Source organism: Silurus meridionalis, chromosome 18 (genome assembly GCF_014805685.1).
Source record: "Silurus meridionalis isolate SWU-2019-XX chromosome 18, ASM1480568v1, whole genome shotgun sequence".
Taxonomy (NCBI): domain Eukaryota; kingdom Metazoa; phylum Chordata; class Actinopteri; order Siluriformes; family Siluridae; genus Silurus; species Silurus meridionalis.
The window spans coordinates 10395848-10413527 of record NC_060901.1 but is presented as its reverse complement, the minus strand read 5'-3'; the positions used below and the strand labels follow the sequence as shown (position 1 = coordinate 10413527).

The 17680-nt window shown below is 38.3% G+C and overlaps 1 protein-coding gene across 7 annotated transcripts in view; it reads right to left on the bottom strand.

Moving 5' to 3' along the window:
• Nucleotides 1-17680, bottom strand: part of cald1a (caldesmon 1a) — a 50833-nt gene that overhangs the window by 20573 nt on the left and 12580 nt on the right. The window contains exons 1-3 of one of the 7 annotated variants that reach the window (XR_006928594.1): nucleotides 8700-8893; nucleotides 8142-8235; nucleotides 926-1066 (exon numbers count right to left, since the gene is read on the bottom strand). Coding sequence is in view for 6 of the 7 variants with exons in the window: in XM_046874040.1 (XP_046729996.1) it covers nucleotides 926-1066; nucleotides 8142-8212 (212 nt within the window). In the remaining variant the exon portion in view is untranslated. Of the gene's footprint in view, nucleotides 1-925; nucleotides 1067-8141; nucleotides 8236-8699; nucleotides 8898-17680 lie in introns of those variants that run through there. The other 6 variants (XM_046874040.1, XM_046874037.1, XM_046874039.1 and 3 more) reach the window with 6 other exon arrangements.

Sequence of the window (17680 nt, the reverse complement as noted above, 5' to 3'; positions counted from 1 at the left end):
GGTCACTGACATTCTCAAGAGCATGTTGAAAATAATTAAACTTGCAATTTCTCATTCCAAATTACGAATGGGGTTTAAAAAGATACATTTGCATTTTACCGGAACTTATCTTTTCAAAAATTATCCGTGCTTTGATATTTTCAAAACCTGGTAAGGGATCGTCAATAAAGTGTGTTAAATATGAAGGTTTAAGGAGGGTTTTTCTTTTTTAACCACAAAAACAAAACTGGAAGTCAAAACTTCAGTCATTAGAGCAAACTCTCTCAAAAGAGCACTGAGCACAAGGTATGAATATACCCTGGATGTAATTACAGACCATCACTTAGCACTATCCATACATATTTATACATTTCATTCATACCTTAGGGAAGACAAAGTTTTCTAAAATGCCCTTTGAAAACAGACATTTGTATTTTATGGCATTTTCTCAGACACCCTTATCGAGAGCGAATTACAACTGATAAATTAAGGGTTAGGGGCTTTGCTCAAGGGCCCAGCAGTGGCAGCTTGGTGGTGCTGGGAGATTAATTTGTGACCTTCTGATCCAGAATCCAATGTCTTAACCACCCAGCTACCACCTCCAGGTATTTCATTTGACTGCAAATGATTATTCATAGACTTTTTGTTACTTCCAAAATGTAAATGCTTTATGTGCATTTTCAAATTTGGTTCAGTTGCTGCATTGCCACTGAAGTGTCCTTTTTAGTTGAAGCTGCTTTCACCTTAGTCCATATCTTATTAGATATATGTAAAACTCTGTTTTAAGTTTGGACGTAGTGTTTGACTTCCCAGCCTAAGAAATATCACCAATGTGGCAATATGTTGAATTTGGTGTGTTTGAATTTGCACTATGATTATATGTGTGATGTGATGTGATGTGTTTGTGTAAGGGTTTGCTCATTAATCCTGTGTGGGTGTAAAACACCTGTGGCTGTTTATCCCCATGCTCTCGGCTGGCTGAGGTATCTCCTCGCCCTCCTTGTTTCGTACACGATCTTGGCGTGCTCTTCGTCGACGCTCACGAGCTGCCTCTTCCTCGTCCTCCTCAGTCCGGCGGTAGGCCATCCTGGACACACACAAATCTGAGGTTAATATACTGTAGTTAAAGAGACATAGAAAGAAGTAGAAGGAAGAAGGGTGGAAGTTTTGGGGCAATAAATATATATGACTTATAGTCATTACTGTTACAATGCTGTAATTGTGTTTGTGTTTAGATGTGTTGGACAGCTAATGACCGGAGCAGTACCGCAGTACCGCAGTTTGCAGCAGGATCTAACAATGATTTAAGAACATCGTGAGAAAGTTAGCGCTTATGTATAACTTCAGCAACCTTTTCTCTTTTTATGAATGCTCACCGTTTTCACAGTGCACAGTATACTGCTTTTTTTTTTCAGGTTTTCTAATTGTATTTGATCATTTTTACTGTGTCTTTTCATCCACAATATCTACTGATCTTCATGTGCCTTACACTCTGAAAGCAGCATAATGTTCTGCCCCGGTCTTAGAAAGGAAATCTTCTGTAATTGAAGACAGCATTCAGTTAACGCCCAAGGAAGAACGGCGGGAGAGTGACATCATCAGATTACTTGGCTTTATAGACGTCCCTTGTCCTCTGTCCCTTTACTTTCTGTCTTGACGAGTGGTTTGCCATGTCTTCCATGGCTGTCTGCATTGCACAGTGCATTTGGAAGAGATAATGCAGTCCAGACTCCGAGGTTGCATCCTGAAGCCAAGTTCCATGTTTGACCACAATAACACATCATCACACTGAAGCTCTATGCAACAGCAATATATTTTGCAATAGCTAGAACATGTTTAGGAGTCTGAACCAAGACACACCTGGAGGTCTGGTTGCATTTTTTTGTCTACAGAGGCTGTAGCAACTACTCTGTACATCACATGGAACACATCTAGTAGATGTAGCACTTTACTCTTTTAGCCTGTCCAACTCATTTAAGATCATTTGTAAATGCCTAATTAATCAAAGCTATTTCTCTGCCATAATTATGCATAAGTGCTGATGTACTGATGCATTGCATTCTGGAACGAAGGAAATATGTGTTGGCCGTTTCGACAATCGTGAACTCTTTTGCAGAACTTAAAAATAAGTGATACTGATCCAATTTTGCAGTCAAGATTCTTATATATTTCCTCAGGCTTCCAATGCAGCTGATAACCAGTACCTTCTAATGAAAATTTCGAAAAAGTTCAGCATCGACTGACAAACACCTCACTAAGCACATCACAAATAATTCAGTATAAAACATTTAATGTGTTTCAGGGTGGGCTCTTAAAAAAAAAAATTCTAATACTACATTGTAGTTTTGTGTACATTGTGGCTTCTTTTAACTGAAAACTGCCCCTAGGCATACATAAAGTTGTTCCATAGTCAGTATTGGAATTCATGTCAAGGACAGATACTGATTTTTCAGATACTGGGGGGAAAAAAATGCTGAAATTTCTTTAAACGTTTGTGGTGAACACTGGGCAGTCTGTGCCTTGCTCTGCTGATTTATAAAAATCTATAAAGGAGGAAATAGCTATAGAGGGGGAGATGGTTTTGATATGAAGGCAGAGAGAAGGCTAAACAGCCGACACATTAGTGTTCCCAAATATTTTCCTTTCCTTCAAACATCTCAGAAATGTCCGAGAAAAACTGTTTGGGAAAGGCGGCTGTGAGTGGGGGGGGTTGACATAGCAACAGCATAGGGTCTGAGAGAGAAAGCGCGAGAGCGAGAGGAAACCGAGAGAGAAGACTTCTGCCAAAAGGCTGCCCTATTCCCACACTCGTCCCATTTTATCCTCTGCTCCCACTGCACTTACAGACACAGCTCATCTGGTATTTTCTTTGCTGCATCCATTTCCCCACAGTCCCTGAGATGTGTGTAAAACCTTTCAAAGTTAAAGTAGTCTGAAATGATCAAGCTTCTGTCATTTACAAGCTAAAAAAAAAAAAAAAAAAATGAATCTTTTGAATCTTTTATTCCAGCATCTGTTGTCTTTCTTCCTATTTCTCTCGTCCTCTCTCTGTCTAGTACACACAAGCTTTAGTGGTGCAGGGAGAGTAGTTTTGGAACGGCCCATTCGCTGAGGATGGGTGTTATTTCCTGAGCTCTTCCTGGCCTCTCATGGGAAAACGGCGCAGATGTGTGGGATCAAAATGCCCACTGTGCAGAACAAGAAAGCCATACCATCATTGGGCATGATTGCAAAAGCTATTGGCATTAGGTATAGAGCACTCAAATGAAACATGCTCATGTCATAACTCTTCAGGACATTCTATTAGGCCAGCCCCACTGAACTGAATCTTTGCTTGAACTGCTTTCTCAGGAAAGGCCACAACAGTCACAGAGGGGAAAGTGAGAGAGAGAGAGGGCAAGAGAAAAAAAACACAGCCCTAAGTCATGCAGTCTCACAACCTTTGACTTGCACCAATATTACTTGTCTCAAAGAAACTCAGTTCTCAGACATGTGCATTCTTTATACTACAGGCTGCAATTCTAATGTTAGCACTTCATATCATCACCTTCAGGGTTCAGTGGCTGCTTATCAAGCCAACAGCAGATGCAGCTGTGCAGGAGCACGTAGCTGTTTTATCCATGATTCTCAAAGTGGTTCCAGAGTTCTGTGACGTACAGCCAGAAACTCCATGATTTAATGACTGGACTTTGCTGGCGCTCATTATCACTACTATCATGTTACTAATACAGTGTTATACTGTAGTTATTTGTTCACTCTGAACAACGTTAATCTTTATAATTTACACATTTTTTTTTAAGCTCCTTTCATATGGACAAATCTTTGTGGATTCCTGACTATAAAATTTCTGTGTGCTTGTTGAAAAGTCTATTCCACATTCAGTACTCATTTGCTGTTGTAATAAGATCCACTCTTTTGGGAAGATGTTCCACTAGCATTTGGAGTGTGCTTGTGCTCATTCAGACACAAGAGTGTTAGTAAAGTGAGTGTACTGATGTATGTTGAGGAGGCCTGAGGTGCAGTCAGTGCTCCAAATCATTCCAAAGGTGTTCAGTTGGGTTGAGGTCAAAGCTTTATAAAACAGGCCACTCAAGATCTTTTACTCCAACCCATGTAAACCATATCTTCATGGAGCTCACTCTGGTTTGGTTCTCTAGTTTAAGCGAATTGAAAATTAACCGCTACCGCATCCAAACACATGCTATACAATTCTGTTCCTCCAACTTGGTAAAAGTTTGGGGAAAAACCACATATGACTGGAAAAGACAGGTGTCTCAATACTTTCGTTTATATAATGTACATTGGTCTGTTTTCAAAAAGTTTCCTACATTAGCCACAAAGCTGTTTGACAGTTCATAATTGATTTAGCTCTTGCTTCATCTTTAACTAAAGACAGCTCTCAGCAGTGCTCTGGTCTTTAGTTCTTTACAGCTCTTCTCACTTTCTTATGTGGATGCTCTACTCAAATAAAATCAACGAGACTCGAGCAAAATCATGCTAATACTGACATTAAAGCGATCATGCATGTCATTTCCTAGATTTAGGAGCTTCAACTTGAAGCTCCGGAATGCAGTGCAGCTGCATGAAGTTCTAAGTCTGATATTTGCTGTCTCCAGAACTACACAGATAAAATCTGATTAATAAAATGCTGTTAAATAGTGAGTGAGGAAAAAGCTCTTTTGTTATGTTTAGAAGCTAACAACAAAACGTCATTACTTGCATGCACAACATAAATATTTCTATATAAGGATATTAAGGATTTTGGATGGATTGTTGGAGCTATAATATGGATTTTAGATATGTTTTATTCACGTTTTAATTGAGATCTATTTATATAAAAACATAAATCATATATTTTAGAAACTTAAAGCTGAACCATTTAGGAAATGAAAACTAAATATTTTAGTAATTTTTGCTTTTATCCTTCCAAATGAAGTGTGAATTGTAAATACAATGCAAATTAAAATGTAATAATTTCCAAGTGAGCAGATTTATTTTCTACAAAAAATTCTTCATCATCTATATTTTTTATCAACAACATATATACACACACAGTTTAACTTAATCGAGAAAAAGTGTTGTTAATCTGATGTAAAGTAATCAAATAGTCTTTATTTTTCCAGAGTGTAAGTTTGGGTGGAAACTTGAAACGCTCCAGTAAAAACAGAAGTGCACTCATTTGCCTAAAGGGACGGCTGGCTGTGAAATGTTTCAAACCCCCAATATTTTATCTATCTATCTATCCATCCATATGCCAACATTATTTACAGATTCTGGTGGTACAAATTATGAAAACCCATTATAAAGGTTAGGCTGTTATCTGAAAATGTAATAATTGCTTAGGCAGTTATCCAAAACTAATATAAAAAAAGTAAATACCCTATAGGACTGTGACAGAGGGACTCCAGGCTCTGTCTAATGTCTCTCTCTTCTCTTTCTAAAGCAGACAGAATCTTGGCCATCTCAGATGAAGGAGTGAAATGGCACTTGTCAAGCCTTCATCGCTTGACCATGTTCCAACTGGACTGCCAAGGTTCTCCCGTGTGCACAGGGCTTATCATTCCCTTTTGCCAGCTCCTCCTCAACATCTGCCCTCCTGCTGTTACAGGCTCCCACTCCAACACTTCCACTGAGACGTAACACGAGTGGACTTATACACTCCACCAACACTAGTAACGGTGAACAAGTTGGCCGGATGACAAAACATTATGTGGACTGAAAAAAACATCTGGCCTGGACTTTGGCTCCTGCACTGCATATTCTGGTGATGGTTGAATGGATGGAGCTAACGGGATGATGTGTGGTTTAGACTATGCTGATTCAAAGTTTGATTACAAGAATAAATACGTATTGAAAGTGTATTTGCACAACAGAACACAATATTGTTTGATCGTATCTTTTGTCTCGAGACAGTTGAGAACTGTGAATCAGGATCAACCTGGACGCGCTCCATAGAAGAACACAAACAGTTCTAGTCATTCAGAACGTTCAGGCTTTTTCGCATAATGTAAACTTGGAAAGGAAATTCAGCTCCCTCTTAGACATCGTACAGCATAAGTATTAGTTTTATACTTTAATAGCCAAATAAAATAATGACAAATTAAAGAACTATTCACTTTCATCAAACACAAGCGTAGGGTTATGGGAATACAGAGAATATAATGTAGCTTAAACCAAACAGTGAAAAACCTTGCAATGCTGTATGGCACATTCTGGACAGGAACTTCACTTACAACTTAACAATGCACACAATTGACCAAGGTCCAGCATTCTGCCAATGATAACAAGGGTGTTAGCTACTGAAAAGAATACGCAGTACTTTCAGCGACGAATGTGCTGGGAATAGCAGCAAGCAAGGTCCGTGTGTTCATTACCCATGATGCTTTGTGACAAGAGCATAAATCATTCCCTAGCAGCTGCATGCTGTGTTTGTGGAGCTTTTTTAAAAAAATGCAGCATTTGACAAGAAACGCTGATGCAAAAATCGCTGTTTGACTTTCTGCCATCAGTGTTTATGGGAGTGTCTTTTTTTTTTGCCTTAAATGGGCACGAGCCTCGAGCATGCTGGATTTCAGAGCACTTTTCACAAAGCGTAGCTATCACACAGCCATCAGCACCATCTAAAGCCTGTCAGAAAAGAGCTGAGAGTAGGAGCAAACACAGCTGTCATCAGCTCCACAACACAAACCTATGCCATATTTTACTCCCAAACTAAGTGAAGCTGAAAAGCTGTCTCTGATTAGTCTCTTACTAATCAAATCCAATATGTAGTGAAAACGTCTGTAAGAAGTTAACTGCTTCAAGCAGTACAAAAAAAACATTACACACATTACAGGTGGGCTTTTAATGGCATTTCATGGCATGTGTACCATAACTATGTCAGTAATGTGGTGAACTGTGATGAAGTGACAAATCAAAGATAACTAACAGACACGGCTAAAAGAAAAGTAGTGATTCGCCTCAGCCATATATCCACTTGACTAACTGTCTCGGTTTGGGATGGAAGGACTGTTTTTCTTTTCCATGACTAATTAACTTGGGACATAATGCTGTGTGTGAGACATGCCACATTCTGACATGAGATATTCTGGTCTAATGCTTTATGCTGAAGTTGAGTGGCAAGTAAGCTTACCATGTAATAAGTCTTGAAAAATACTCAAAATACATTTATAATTCTATGCCTTTTCTTTTGCAACATGACTAAACTGAAGAAATAAATAATTGTTATAAGATTTCACAAAGTTCATCATAATATCTTGACCCTACGAAGCATGAAATCTGCATTGAAGAAAAGCAGAAGTAATAAGGCTTTTTCTGTATTTCTTTTTTTTTTTAATGGGCTGGGTCGAAAAAAGGCCAACAGATGTACAGGAACACTCAGCTGAGAAGAAAAAAAAAAAAGGAGGCTGTGTCTTTGTACATCTGCACACTGACCCACCCAATGAAAGCAGCCAAGTAAAGATAAAAAGTGAACATAGATGGTTAAAATAGTATCATAAACAAAAAGAAACAGGAAGAAAATTTACATCTTGAACCGTCAGAACTGTAGGCTATTTAAAGTATCATATAGTACTTTGTGCTTTTTTTTTAATTATATATTTTAGTGCAAAGCTTCTCAGATATACTCATGAATGCTATGTACTATAAAATACTATTTAAAAAAACTATTTTGCCATATTTATAATTACATGGGTGTATACACTGTAACCTAACTCATACTTTGCAAAACCAAAAACATCATTTATGACCCCATGATATTGCATAGATGAACTGTTAGATATTTGGAGTCTTTAACATATGATCTCTATGTCATGTTTCAGTAGCCCGAGTTGCTTAATTTCCTCTGAGAGTGGGTCAAACAATACCTGCTCAATACCTGCTCATCTATTTCCCACAATTCTCAGGTTGCACTCTCAGGATTAAAGGCACCAAACTCTTGTCCCGGAGACTATACCATCAAACCATTATTAACTTCAAAGCTTATTACTGAATTCTAATTAAAAGTACACCACATGTACTTTCCCCAGGTAAAAGACACTAAAGGTACAAAGCATGTATCCTCCACATCAATTAAAAAAAAAAAAAAAAAAAAAAAAAGTACAGCCTGGTTTCCCCTTTAATTCGGTGTGTTTACTAAAAGGAAGATGGAAGAGAAGCTTTACCTTTCTGCTTCCAGCCGCATCTCCTCTCTCTTTTGTTTCCTCTGCTCCCGGCGCCATTCAAAGTCATCCATGGTTCAGTCCTGGAGGTGTGGCCCTGTAAAAAAAAAAAAAAAAAAAAAAAAAGTAACTTGAGTCTGTTAGCTTTATCCCCTTTCTGTAGATAATAACAAGCTCAATTATCTTGAAACCACATATTATGGCATTTAGGTAAATTTCTAGGATGCACGTCTGCCTCACGGTTACCACGGTTACTGTTTTCACCAAAGTCACACGTTCTCATATGCAAGACATTTCTAGGCTCTTTGCTGCGTCTTCGGCTGGAGTAAAAAGCAGACTGAATTTGGTTTGGCCGCAAAATGGAAAACGTTGAGGCCAAAAACCGGGACAGAGAAAGCAAAGAGCGAGAGAGAAGAACGCGGGTAAAGGAGAGGATGTAAGCACAGGATGTTCAGGCATTAAAAGACTCTATATACACTGGGCTGGTGAGTAGAGGGGAAAACTGGACCACCCAGAAGCTTCAGGAGCTACAGCGGTGTGTGTGTGCAGAAGCCGGCATACCTTACCACAGCAACGAAAAGCCTTAGAGGAGTCTGCTGCTCTGTGCGCTCACACCATTCCAGCCTTTCAGTCGCTTGCTCCTCGTTTTCTGTCTCAGCACCACTTCCAACACAAAGAGCTTCTCGCGTTGAATGTAGCTACCAGAAAAGGCAAAAGCCATCCTCTTCCGTTCCCCTCTTGTTCACCCTCCCTCTCTTCCTCTCTGTCTCTCATTCTCTCTCTCTATCCCTCCCTTTCCAGGGCAGACAGCTCGGGCCTCCTTCTAACCCTCCCTTCCTTCTTTTTTCTTCCTCTCGTTCTCTAATTCTCCCTTCCACTCCTCCCTTCCTCTCCCTATCATTTCTCTTTCTTTCTTTGTGCCGTCCCCCCCCCCAAAAAAAAGCACACACCTTTTTTATTTTTTGTCTTTTGCACTCTCTATCCTCATCTATTCTGTGTTTACTAAGCTGTCCCTGGTTAGCCAGCCTCAGCCTGGATGCTATGGCTTTTTAAAAGCAAACTCTTGCTGTGGGTTTCCTGTTCAGCAATAGAGGCCTGTCTGGACTGTTCTCCATTTTGTTTTGACTTACAGGGAATGTGCAAAAGACTGAAATAGAGAGAGGAGGGGAATTTAGCAGTTTACTTATCACCCCAAATCTTTGATGCACTACAGAAATTCAGACTACCGTGTGGGCACATACTGTCCTGCTTGTGTAAACACTCCATTTTATACAAATATCCGTAATCGAATCAAACAAATCATTAACATTGTTAAATCAATATTAGAACACTCTGGCATGCTGTGTAACACGGTTCACTCTTGCACTGTTTTCAATTATCTGTCTGAGCTGTATTTGAGCATGCTGACGCATCTCGGTTCACGTTTGCGGTGCGTTCTCTGCATTGGGCAGGCGAGCGGCTCAGCATCAGAGGGCCTGTCTTTTTGGAGCCCAAACATTCCTTTCTTAGCCTTCCAAGCTGAAGCAAAAACATGCAGAAATAGAAAAGCCCCTTGCACCAGAAGACCACCCGTACACAGCTAGAGCAAGTACACAGTGGGATAATGGAAGGGCCCTGTTTTGCCTGCTGTCATAGGATTAAATCCATCTCTCTGTTTCAGAACGGGTCTCTTGCCGCTGGGAGACTCCTCTTCTCCTCCAGAGGGCGAGGAGCAGCTCGGCCATAATGACATATCTACCCAGTAAATTACTACCTCCGTTTCACAGCCGGTGTTTAGCCTGTACACTGTTTGACTCGTGGCAATGCTGTTAAGTACAAGAGTTCATATTTGTCTGTGACAATCTAAGTTGCGATTCTACACATTAAACCTTCAAAAATACTGTACTTAGCATCTGTGCTGTGCAGTGAAGGAGATGATAAACTGCACAGCACCCTGAGGGAGTGAGAAACAGTTCAGCATTGCCTGCAAGCTGCAAAGCAGTCGTGGTCTAGACAGGATTAAACCGATGGCTGTTTTAAGATAGGTCTATAGCACATAGCACTTCCTGAGCTGCACTTCTGTGTCACTCACACCGAGTCCACAATGAAAGTCTGGGAATTTAAATGTATTTTTTTTTTACTCAAAATATTGAGGATTTGAAGAAATAAAAAGTAAAGAATTTTCAATATTCTCAACAGTCACAGTTAACATTTGAACAAATTTATGAATTTGATCTTGTACCAATAAGACTCTTCCAATGAAGCAAATTGTATGTTCAGATGACATTAATTTAATGTAACATGAATATTTAGATTTACTCTGACTTTTTTTATTGGGTTGCATGATTTGTTAGATATTTGCTTGTGAGCTTTCAATTCAATTCATTTTTATTTGTATAGCGCTTTTAATAACCGACCGTCTCAAAGCAGCTCTACACAGAAAATGCGGTAATAAAGAATAAATAAGAGGTTCTTTGTAAGTGTACGTTTGTCCCTAATAAGCAAGCCAGTGGTGACTGTGGCAAGGAAAAACTCAGAGATAGCATGAGAAGAAACCTTGAAATGAACCAGACTCAACACATCCTCATCTGGGTGGCACCGAATGATTATTCATTAGAGTTCAACGTTATTGAGGTGTGCAATGATTATCAAATGCAAACTGTAGTCCTGAGTCAGTGTAGAACTGAGCTTAAGTGCACACTTTAAAGCAAAAAAGAGACAATGAATAATAAAAAAAAAATGAAAATATATTCTGGATTTCTATTTGACATTTTCTTCATTTTGACACAAAGTAATGCTGAAAACAAAATGAAAAACGATTGCAATAAAATAGAAGTGTAAGTGAAATGGAGGCATTTTCACTGTACACACCAAGTATAACAGCAAATGTCTATTTTCAGGCCATGTATGCTCTACTATTTAGCTTCGCCTAAGTGTTGTGACTTCCCCATGTCTCTGTAATAATTAGCAGCGTCAATGACTGCAAGCTCAGCCTACAAAATTAGCCATTAGCATTCTGTCTGCAGCTTGCTGGGATGGCCCTCCATACGACATAAGTGCTCTTCACAAACTAAGCCAAGTCTGAGGTGATGCACAACCCCTACCGCCAAACGGATTAAATAACTAAATGTTTGGATCTACCTCCCACTGCTTTCTGGAGCGCAGCCTTACTGGAATGCTCGGACCGAAGACTAAATTTACTTCTCCAGAAAAGCCATTGCACTGCCAACATAAACCGTCACCCTTATTTGCATGTCTGTCAATAAAAGGTCCATTATCATGAACTGGCTTCACTAAGGCAAAGCAGTGCTAACATACTCTCGTTAGATATGGCGGGATGCCTGGCATCGGAAGTGCTACTGGCCTGGTTTATCTCTCGCCAAGGAGTTCTTAAACAGCCATGAAACAGAGAAGTGTCACATTAATATCTATTCTGCTATAATGTGATAAACTGTTTATTACCTTGTACTGCCACTCGGTCTCAATAACTGCTTATCACCCTGAAGTAAATTAAGCAATAAACTCATAAATCTTTGGGATTAAAACAGACAAAAGAGTAACCACAAAGAAAAATGGACATTGAACATGTATATTTTTAATTTATATGTAAATTTACATGTATATATATATATATATATATATATATATATATATATATATATATATATATATATATATATATATATGTGATTAAAATTGATAAGGTTTTTTTAATATAAAAAAGACCTACCACGTCACATGCTGCATTAATACTCCAAAAACCACTGTTCGTCAATCTGTCCAGGATCTCGCAATGCCTTTACTATCCTCTAATTCAGCTAAACAACAATCCACCCGTTTCTCATTTTCAGTAATATCTCAGAACATTAAAGAAACAAGGCTCAATAATAAGACTGCTAGAAGCACAGTGCAAATGAGCTTCTTTATTTTGCTGTTTTCAGATTTATGTTTGGGTTTTTTTTGTGCATTGCCCAAAATATGAACTTTGCCTCTTTAATCATTATTGTGCCTGCTCATCTGGAACTGTCAAGTTTCAAGGTTCTACCAGTGCTCATAACCAGAAGTCTCAGACAAAAACAAAAACACACAACTTGTCTTGTTACTGAGATACCGCACAATCCTCTGTCCCATGTCTCCACCACATCAGAAGACTTCAGTGTAATGTTTCAATTATATGTGATTTGTATAGGACATATGGCATTTAACGTAAAGTAACTTAAAGTGCTGACACTGATACCCTGTGTATGTTGCTACTATAGAAAGGATAACACGTTAGAAATAATGCACGAATATAAAGCTTGCAGCTGGAAACACTCAGAGCTGCTGTTGAATTAAACACATTCCATTCAATCTGAATCAAGCATTCAGGAGGCGTATATTAGATGTAATTTAATAATGAATTGATTCCTTTATATTTTTTATATAAGACTTATTACATGTCAAACATAAGTTTGGTGTATTGAACATTGAGTGAATCGTTCTGCTTATTAAGTGTATTATTTCTCTTAAGTGTTTTACTATGCGCACACACACACACACACACACACACACACACACACACACACTATTGCTAGTCTTTCCAGTGTTTGGTGTCGACTCTGCATTAGCATGTGTGTGCTAGCCAGGTGCAGATGAGCATCTTAAAAATGTGCCGTGTCAGCAGCATCTTAACAAGGTCATTCAGACGCGCACACACACACACACACACACAGAAACCTGGCAGCTATGCCAGCAATGCACACATTTTTCTCATAATTTAATTCACTCCTGACCTTCACTCAATAACCGGCCAATTAAATGCTGAAACTTTCAATAAAGCTGGGGTCAGTGAATTTTAAGTTGGAGTTGTTCTTATATTCTAACAGCTGTTAATACACTGTATGCTCAGAGGCAGGATTTTAATGTCTGTAAACAGGACAGAAATAAAAACCCCAAAAGATCCAACAAACTGTTTAAAAGGAGGTGTCTTTACATGGCAGTTAAACAATTTGCCTGACAATTCAGCAAACGCTGCCTTCTACACTACCATTCAGCTCTCAGTTACCATTCAATCTTTTTTGTTTTTTCTTCACATTTTTTGGCAAAATGCATGTGGTTTGGGGGAATGGCTTAAAACAAACACTGAAGAAAAGAGCTTTAGAAGAGCTTTATTTATCTGAGTTCAGGAAAAGCTACTCCAATTATCTTCTGCCAAAATCACTAAAGATATGATTAGCTATTAGTATAATTACCATTAAAATTAAATGTGATGATGCATTCAGTCCAAACACCAGATCTGAGAAATGGACCAGAACCTCAGACTTCATAAAGTGCATTATTATTTTAACTTTATAACTTCTTAAACAATCAACATCAAAACAATAGTCTTCATCCTGCTAAGTGTGATAAAGTGCCAAGTGTTTTTGATGTAAAGAAAGTGTCATCTTCAAAACAGTTTAGTGATGAGATTCTAACCTTGTATAACCTGACATTTTAAAAATCTTTGAAATTGAAACCTTTGAATTTTTTGGACAGAAATGGATTTCTCAGATATTCGACAAAGCTTGTGAATATATTTAATGCTGTGAATGTGTTACCAAACAAGGTCATAGGCCATGTCTGAGCAACAGCTCGACACACTGTCTTGAAATTTAGTGTTTTACTTTCGGAAAATGAATCATTTCCTTCAGTCTCTGATTGCTGATGTTGATAATTATTAGTAATAGTATTCAGGCAGTAACTTTTTTTGCAAAGGCAAGCTTTTAGGAGAGCAGGAATGGAGATGGAGAAGGAGATGGCCTCACCTTAAAAGCAAGTCAGAACACACAACCATAAATAAATCATTACTGTATATTATAAAGTCAAACAGAAATAAAAATTTTGAAAGGGTGTTCAATATGATTATGCAGTGAAATCTGATAAGCGGCAGTACAAAATCTACAGAAGCAGCGTAAACCATTTGGCTGTCCATGTAGAAGCATCCGTGACACTCTGCAGTGTTCATATGAGCCACAAATGCAGATGCTCTTCATAGTTCAAAGCAGAGCAAGTGTCTGATCTAGATCCTAGCAGAGAATTATAGATATATTTAAGATGCTAAGTGCCATTTAACACTCCCACAATGCTAGACTGGACATGCTTTGACTGCCTGTGCTTTTTTATCTGAATGAATGTGACAGAAGCTTCTTTTCAAGGTCCTGGCCAAGTGCAGTAAAACTTTGCAGTGCGACAGCCATCGTTATCTTACTGCTGTGTTTATAAGAGAGACGTAATGAGACCTGCAGGATCTCAAAAGGCTTATTACAGCACCGACCAAAAAAAAAAAAAAAAAAAAAAAACAGAAAAGAGGAAAGACACTGTGCACTCCTGTTCACAGTCCTTTTCAGCCTCCACATCACGTCTCAGGATACAGACATGGGCTGTACCATCTGTCATCATGGGGATGATTTGTTTGGCGGTGGTCAGTTGGCTGGAAATCGGCCCTGCCTTAAAGAACGTGCATTGTGCGTTGAACTCGATAATAATGCATCAGCACATTTGCAGAGCGAGAGAGAGAGAGTACGCGAGAGCAGGATGTTCAGCTATAAATTCAGTGGACTTTCTGGCAGGAAAATGCGGTGACTGCATTCCAGTGCTGTCACCAAGCAAATGTGCGCCACGATGCAGCAAAGACGAAGAATCAAAAAGAGAAATCAACAGGCCGGACAGAAGTTGTCTCTTATCTTGATCAACAAGTTTTGTTTTTGCTGATTAGATTTTAGTGTTGGTCACGGACAAAAAAAAAACACCCTAATGACAAATCTATATACATGGTCAAATTTTACTGCAGCAAATACAGTTCCAGTCAGGTCTCGATATAAAAAAACAACATCAGAGTAGTTAAACTGTTGCGCTTAAAAGAAATACTGCCACATCCTATATAGTTGAAGCATGCACAGTATGCTACAAGTTAACAATAATTAAAAGCCGACAAAACCCTTTTCAGTTTCCATTCAGACATTATCATTCAAAACTTAAATTGTGAAATGTCTTCGAGATAGTAAAACTCATCCAAACAGCTACCTACAATTATGACTTCAAATAATTACCTTCAGCTGTCCAGCTTTTCTTTCCAAGACATGTTCATTTAAAAACACCTCTTTATTTTAGCATGACAGCCATTCAGCCTAGCTAAGCATTTCATGTAAAAAAAAAAAAAACATACTATACACAAAAATCAGTACAGTTCATGTACGATTGGTTATTTTAATCAAAGTGACAAGGTTAAACGAATAAAAGGAAATTCTTTGAAAAGAGTCTTAGCCATTGCTATTTGAGAATGGAAATCGAGACTCCCACATTCCCAGACAATGGATCACATTCCTAAGCACGCAGCCTTGTCCAGTGAATCACTTTAGGACTTTTAGGTTTAAATTACCTACCTATAGATCAAACAAGTCTCAGATGTTTCACCAAACAAACGCTCCTGCAACTGCACAGACCTTGATGAACATTCACGTTCCCTAACCCTGAACTTTCAGCACACATCTACGATTTGATCATAACAGAGAAAGAAATGACACGGCCGATTCGGGTATTATTCATTACTAAGATTAAAGAGCTGGGATCTCGCACGTAAACTCGGCACTGAGGCCCATCATTCGGCTGTACTCTGTCATCATGGCAAAACTTTTGAGCTGGAGAGCTGTAAATCTGAGCTACTAAATCTGTCGCAAGCCACAAACATGCTCTTAAATCCACATTATTCTCCACAATTAAAAAAAGTTTATTATAAAAACAACAAAATAGAATGCCAGTAAAAGCATTTATTTATTTATTTTCTACGATCCCCTTCGTTCTTCAAAATCAGATAAATAAGGTAAGGATCAGAGGCTTTGCTCTGAAAAACTGCCAAAAGTGTTCGTTCTCAGTTCATTCTTAAGATATGTGCTTTTTTTTTTTGGCTTTTTTTCTTTTTTTAAAAAGGTTTGCTTTAAATGGTGTGCTTGTGCACTTTCCAGAGATTGCACCTCTATCAGTCAGCACTGGCATGCAAGATCCTCAGAAGGGGAAAAAAACCAAAAACACAAAAAAAAAAAAAAAAAAAAAAACGAACAAGGAAAAAAAAGAAATGATGCGAATACAGCATCAAAAGTCTGCTGCTTATTGGTGCTGCTCCACATGACCAAATATGGTAAGAAATAAGCTCCCTTTCCCGTAAGTTCAGGGGGGAAAAAAAAGAAAAGAAAGAAAAAGAAAAAAAAAAAACGAGAGGGTTTATAACATGCTGTGCTGTAAGATAGAGCCCTCGCACTCAAACACACTGACCACAGAGTGGGAAGGCTCTATCTACAGCCCACAAAGTGAATGACAGCACTGTCAGAATCTCTCTCTCTCTCTCTCTCTCTTACGCGCACACACACTTTCTTTCTCTCTTAGTACCCAAGCTGTCACAAACCAAGCAAAAACCTCTCATTTCTCAAGCAGAACCAAATATGCTCCACACACACACACACACACACACACACACACACACACACACACACACACACACAGAAATATGAGATCTGAAAAAAGAAGAAAAAAAAAACAAAATTTCCTCCAACGTTTTTGTTCAAAATGGAGGGGTTTTAACTTTCAGTACTTTTGGCTTTTATGTAACTAAAAACAGTTACATAATAAGTGGAAAAATAGAGACACTTGTCCAAATTATTCAATCTGTCAACCAGCCTCCCTCGTCTTTAGGGAACCAATCTTTGATCCTTGAATGTGGAAATGATCTGATCAGGTGTACCGTAGGCCTGGACCAAATTACTATGATTTGCACTAATTAATGTAGTTAATATATGCAAGTAGAGATTAGAATAGTATGGATTTCAATAAAGAAAAATGCTTTAGAGAAGGCAGTAGACTAAAATAGAGCAGATTACAGTAAAACAGATTAAAGCGTTGCAGATCAGAGTAGATTACAGTAGATTAGTATAGATTAAATGACAGTGCAGTTAAATAAAGTAGAGCACAGCAGAGTACACGGGACTATAGTATAAATTAGTACACATAGAAGAGCAGATTCTAGTACAGTTAAGCAAAAAGTATATTTATTGTATGTCAGAGTACAATAGAATAAAGTAAGTCACAGAAGTTTAAAGCAGATTAGAATGGAGTAGAGAAAAATGAAATAGGTTAAAGTGGTTTCAGTTGTTCTTACTGACTAACAAATTTACTGTTATAAAAAGTACTCCTCAAAAAGTCCTTCCATAAATGTCTACTAAATAAAAGACAATTTCACTGAATATATTGTTCATTGTTAAACAAAACCTTTGATTTTTGATACAGGCTACAGTATCAGCCCCACCTTCTGAAAAATCACACAAGATTTTAACGATGTTGAATTCTACCACACTGCTATAACCCCAATGATAAAGTCTTCTCTAAAATAAAGCGCTTCCATCCACCCCAATAAATACAACACAACCTACTGCCTTTATAATGGTGTAGACTTTACAGTACACACCGTATAGAGCAACAGATATAATATTCTTAGATAAAGTATCTATTTCACTGTTCCAGTCTGACAAATAATACCTGTATTGGTAAATACAGTG